Source organism: Martes martes (genome assembly GCF_963455335.1).
Source record: "Martes martes genome assembly, chromosome: 2".
Taxonomy (NCBI): domain Eukaryota; kingdom Metazoa; phylum Chordata; class Mammalia; order Carnivora; family Mustelidae; genus Martes; species Martes martes.
The window spans coordinates 193,840,796-193,847,131 of NC_137889.1; the positions used below are offsets into that span (position 1 = coordinate 193,840,796).

Sequence of the window (6,336 nt, forward strand, 5' to 3'; positions counted from 1 at the left end):
ATTTCCATTTCTTACTTATTGGATAAAGGTCTGGGTTTTGGCATCCAACACTTTGGATTTAGTCCTGGCTCTGCCTCTCACTCACTAGGTGGGTCTGAAATTACTCACTCTCTCAGATTCTACATTTCCCCACCTATAAATGGGGCTACTGATAGGACCTAAGTATAGGGTTCATCTGAGGGTTAAATGAAATAACGCCCACAGAGCAACTGGCATCAGGCCGGGCACACAGTCAGTGCTCCACAAATGTTGCCTGTTGTCACTATATCCTCCCTCATAGTGAGAAATTAATTTGTTCCCAAAGTGGGTTGAAAGTCCCCCAAATTGCCTCCTGTGCACCTGAGGGGATAAGGAGAAGATAGAGCAGTGAGGCTCCCAAGCTTAGTGCCACTTCACCCATAGCAACTCTGCTGCATGTGTCAGGGTTTGTTTTAGGCCTTATGTGCAACATGGAATTCAACTGGGAAAGACGTATGTTTCCACTGCAGCTCTACCAATCACTTACTCAGAGATTTAGAAATCTCTGTCTTCCTAATCTTTGGTTTCCCTACCTGCAAATTCCTGGTAATATTAAAATGATCTACTTTACAGTGTTGCTGATAAATACCAAATAAGAAAATAGATGGTGGAATCAACTATACGGAATATATACTTGTTTCTTTCCCGTTACGTGTACCCTCTCCGGATTTTGCTCAATGTGACCTGGCTTGTCAGCTTTAAAAATGAACAACTAATTTTTAAAAGGCCATATATTTCTATACATCTTCAAATGTAATAGTGATAACAATAGCAATAGTATTTCCTGAGTCATGTGAACCTCTGTGTTAATTTAACCCTTCTACTTGATGGTATTGGATTAGGTTTACGGGTGAACAGGAAGAACAGATTCTATCTCTAATGCTGACTGACTCACCCATTCCTATAACCACATGCAAATTACCTAATCTTTGAAGGTTGTATCACCTACTTTATAGAACACAGATAGCAATGCTTCCTGTCTACCAGACTTGGAGGTCCACTGAGAAGACTATTCATTGAATAATAGCATTGTTCCTTGTAAATATAACTTTTATATCTTTTGACACAATCAGACAGTTAAATCATCCTAGTAGTAGAACTACCAAAGTGGATACAAGAGACGTGAGGATGGTACACCACTGTAGTTAGGAGCGTAGGTTTGGAGTCAGATGGACCTAGATTAATTCCCAGTTCTGCCATGTGTTACCTCTGAGCAGATAATGTTATCATCTGAACCTAAATTTCCTCATCTATAAAATGTATATAATAATATAACCATAGGTTGTTTTAAAGATTAAACAGTTGTGATGTTTTAGAACAGTAGTTGGCTCATAGAACATGTAAAACAAATGACGGCAATTGTTATTTTGTTCCGTACTGACTCACAGTTTAACTTTAAACAAAGTGCTAAGTTCTTCTATATCTGCTTTTGCAGCTTTGAAAAAGAGTTATCCTCTGACATTTTCAGATGAAAGATTGCAGGGTAGAATTTAGTCATGATACATGGTACTTTGGATTCCCCTTAGTTCTATTATCTCAGAATTACTATTCTAAAAATCTCACAAATTGCCCAACCACACAGACCACATATGTAAGTGGGAGAAGTTTTGGCTCACAGATTCTGGCATGACTTGGTGTCACTACACCCATTTTTTTTCCCCTCAACCTCTTAGAAGTTTCCTATTCTCTAATCCACTCATTTCCAATGTATTAAATTATGCTTGAAATTGTGAGATCATTCTTCCTAATTCTCACCCACCATCTTTGATGAAAAAATGTCTCAAGTAGTGCATTTTGAGAAGTTCTTTGTGCAGTTCCTCTAAAACCTAATGCTGACCAAGCCATGAAAGGCAGTCAGAGCTTGGACCACCTTCCATCTTAGATGACCTGCTCCGCAAATGCCCAACTCACCCCATTCTCAAGTACTAAAGCCATCAGGCATACTTATGAATCTCAACGCTGATATTGAAACACATGATTTTGCCTTTTTTCTTGAATTGTTCTATTTATTCCCTCCTTATATTGAAGCAATGACATATTTTTGGAGGAAAGCGGACAACAATGAAAAAATAACAATAAGGTTCATCGAGACAGTTACAGTTACTAAGACTGATGAATCTTTCCATGACACGCTGTACTAAGTGAACTTGATTTTCATGAAATAGCAAATGTTGTAATCCTTTTTAGAAAACAGCGATGATGCAATTAAGGTGCTATACTCTCAGTCACTGATCACCTTTAAGATAGTGTAGAGAAGTTAGGTCATATTTTCATCTTATTTAAATACAAAGACAGTTTTAAGAAAATTTTAAAAAGGGCAGTCCATGCATCTTTAAAATGTTTCTTAAGTAAAATTATACCACCCCCCTTCCTCTTTCAGCATGTGTATACATTATTTCACATCAACCTGTGTACGATCTGTTTCTTTGCCTAGACAGTGTATAGCCATCTATGCCTATAAATACATATGTAATTTCTCCAGGTCTGTATCTGTGTGTGTATGTGTGTGGGTATTCCTTATCTCTGTCAGAATGCAAACTTTCCAAAGACTCTTCCTTTAGCTCTGCACACGTGATAGACAATGTGTTCACCATACATCTTAGAGCCAGGAAAGCCAAGCTCAGATTCTACATCCAACACTTACTAATGTTGGACAGCCTGAGTCGCACTGATTTCATCTTTTAAAGGAGTTATTGCAATAAGTGTTTCTCAAGGTATTTCCAAAATTAAATGAGATTGTATTTTACAAAATGTACAGTACATAATAGGTGTTCCACAGGTAGTTTTCTTCCACACAGAATTTAATATACAATGAGAACTCAATAAAAATTGTTACATGGACCAAGACTGATGGTAGCTGATGAAGTGAGGCACTGTCAAAACTTGGAGCAGGATCCCATAGCAGCTCTGGGCCTAAACATCAATATGGTAACCCTTCAGTACCACTACTGACTGACTTCAAGTTGGGATGGGGAGGGGAGAAACGCTTGGCTGGTTTTATGTTAAGGTTTCCCTGAAAACAGATTTTTAATTTAAACCAACACCTTCCCTGTTAGACATAAACTCCCCAAATCATGTTTTGTACTCCCATCAGTTTCCCATACCTCCTGAATTTATCCTCTCTTCCTTAATCGTCACTACATTGCATAAATGAATGCTCTTCTCCCTTGGAGGGAAAGGTGACTAGGGAGAGATCACCACCCATTAAGATATAATTATACCAATTTAAATAAAACAAAGGGCTGCCTCTTCTAAAAGCTGACCTATTTCATTTCTGCTTTAATTCCTTTCTGCCTTATATATTTCTTTCTTTTTTATGACTTTATGCTGTACATTTCTCAGACTTTAGTGTGACTAAGAATTACTTGTGTAACTTTTAAATAAAAATATCATTCCCATGCCTCAAACAGCGATCCATGAGAATTTCTGGGACTGGAACTAAACTTTTCTATTTTTAATAAGCCCCCAATGATTCTAATGGAGGGGATCCATGGCCCACACACAGACTAAGATGTAGCTCTGATCCTACTAAGTAAAAATTAAAGTTGTCCATTTTTTTAGATTTGAATATTACTCATTTCATCTTTGTGTATCTAAATTTATGCAGATATTGTCTATAAATTCAGTCTGCTTATCTTTAATTCTTGTCAGTGATTGCTGGTAACTACAGTTGGCATATATACTCATCACCAATAAATATTTATTTAATAAATATATTCTTCTCTTCCTAACTCTCTTCCCCTTAAACTTATTCCTGATAAAGTTTTCTTTAACCTTCTGCTCTGTGTGTGTGCATTTTTATAAAAACCATGTGTTATTCTTTTCATGCTGAAAGAATCGCAAACAAATAAGAGTTTGGGGGAAATGGAAGAATATGAAGAATAATATTTACCTGGTCCAAATATCTTCTTACCTTTAAATTCTAAAATATTGGTTTTCATTTAGAACAGGTGAAGTGAGGAAAAGGGCTCTTAGAAATTTGGCTAAAGAGGAAGGAGTGTGCCATTTGATAAAATCCCACAGTGTTTCTTATATGCCTTCCCAATTATGAACAACATCCTTAAAAAAATTGTCTACATATTTCAATTACATCTCTTTCTTCAAAGCATTCCAGTTAGCGCACTTGGTCTGGAAAATGTGCATAATAAATTTAATCCCTTTCCACTCTAGCCCATTTTCTTAACATCTCCTAGGTTGACAAACATAGATATGCTCCACTTTTTTATAGAGATTTAGACCAGAAAAGAATTTTTTTTTTCGTTGAGAGATTATCTTCCCTCTATTCTGAAGTAGTACCAAAAAATAGGTGTATCTTTTGCTTCAAATTAGAGAGTACACTCAGAAAAATGCATTCCAATACCCCCACATAATAACTACTCTACACAAATTGTAGACTAACTCATATCTAGCATAGACAAAGCCTGAAATCCATTTAGTATCTTCAGTTTGATAGCGATTATATGTTTAAATAAAACCACTCTTTTCTATAGCACTGTTCTTACAGATAACGTAGTAAAAAGGGTAGGACAGAAAAAAAAATCATGGATTATGAGGAAGTACTCACAAAAGGCAGGGGGGCTTAAGAAGTCTGACTAAATTTGTTATGTCTGTAGCTCTTAGTAGCCTCATTAACATGTACAGAAGAGCATTAAACTTTTCATAACAAGTATGTAGAAAACTTTCTATCAATGACAGAGCCCGAGTGTTTTTCCCTATTAAGAGTCCGCTGAAAGTCTTACATTTCCAAACTGTTTTCTTCTCAAACAAGAAATTTTTTTAAAAAATGATATGCCAAAATATGAATTAGAGGAAATAGAATTTTAATCTGAAGATAAAATATTTTTCAGAGCCCAAACTAGTACATGGAAACCTTATTACTATTTAATTTCTAACTTTTAATGAAAACAATCTCAAAATAATTTTGACTTATCTGTTAGAGAAGTGATTGTGGTCAGGTACATCATTGGATTTATTTTTTAAATCAACTATAATAATTTAATCATATTATCTTCTTAAATTATTTCTTACTCTTGCAAAACATTTACAGTTTTTTAAATTTAACTATTTAATCAGAAATGAATGTAATTTTGATCTGCATGACCTCAGATTTATTTTTTTCTCAGGTATACCTTTGAAAATAAGAGTATTTACCCAATAAAACAAAGTCCAAGCTAAAAACATGTTCTATTCTTGAAACTAGCTAACTAGCTAACTAAAAGACAGCTGTCAAACATGATGTACCTTTATCCTTTGTTGAACTTATCTGAAAGTATACAGAAAAATATTTTAGGATGAATCCTAAGATGACAAGGAACACTAATACAGAAAGAAGAGCAATGTACTTCCTGACATAATTGCATGTTAAATATCAAAAGTATGTTTCTATATTAAACAAATAGTAAATTAAAGATCCACACATTCCCTGGTGTGGTTCTTGCCATTTTAAACTACAAGTAATCTTAAGACAAAGGAAAAGAGAACTCACTGATACATTGCTGACCAGCAGGGAAGAGTCCTGTGGAGACCAAGGTCTGCAGTCAAGTGCGTGCATCCAGGCTATATCAGCAATTTTGTGGGCTGGATTAAGGTGAAGAAAGAAGTCACTCATGATCTAAATAGAACCAGTCTGACGGGTCTTGACTAGTGTGGTGGGAACTGTGTGTGTGACTAGTAGGACAAAGTCAAATTTTATACGGAACAGGAGAATATAAATAATTTACAAGCACTTTCTAGGAGCAGGAACTTAAAAGCTATTGCCTTAAGATTATGCTAGCTTAAGGGGTGCCTGGGTGGCTCAGTGGGTTAAAGCTTCTGCTTTCAGCTCAGGTCATGATCCCAGGGTCCTGGGATCGAGCCCCACATCAGGCTCTCTGCTCAGTGGGGAGCCTGCTTCTCCCTCTCTCTCTCTGCCTGCCTCTCTGCCTACTCGTGATCTCTGTCTGTCAAATAAATAAATAAAATCTTTAAAAAAATAAAAGATTATGCTAGCTTAAAAGTGTTCATGGAAACCAGAATTTTTATAAAGGCCAGATGTTTAAATTTAGAAGAAATCTTGAAATCACATTGCTTTGCTTCCTCATGTTTTTAGTGAAGAAATGAACGTTTAACTTAAATGTTAAATGATGGTCAAGATCATATAGTTTATGACCCACAAACCAGTAGTAATACCTATATTTTTAAAATTTATTCAACTTGCTTTCTACTCTAGCCTGCATATAATGAAAGTTTTCCTTTGGTATTGACTATAATCAGCAGTTGAAAATACAATAGAGATTACAAAAGTATTAGTATATTAAAATTATGTGACTTCATTCTTTC

The 6,336-nt window shown here is 35.6% G+C and overlaps 1 protein-coding gene across 1 annotated transcript in view; it reads right to left on the reverse strand.

The window, feature by feature from the left end:
* Positions 1-5,557, reverse strand: part of LOC308339206 (transmembrane protease serine 11E-like) — a 47,351-nt gene extending 41,794 nt beyond the window's left edge. The window contains exon 1 of the mRNA XM_080797671.1: positions 5,504-5,557. Coding sequence (XP_080653797.1) covers positions 5,504-5,511 — 8 coding nt within the window. The 5' untranslated portion in view covers positions 5,512-5,557. The remainder of the gene's footprint in view (positions 1-5,503) is intronic.
* Between the last annotated feature and the right edge of the window lie 779 nt (positions 5,558-6,336).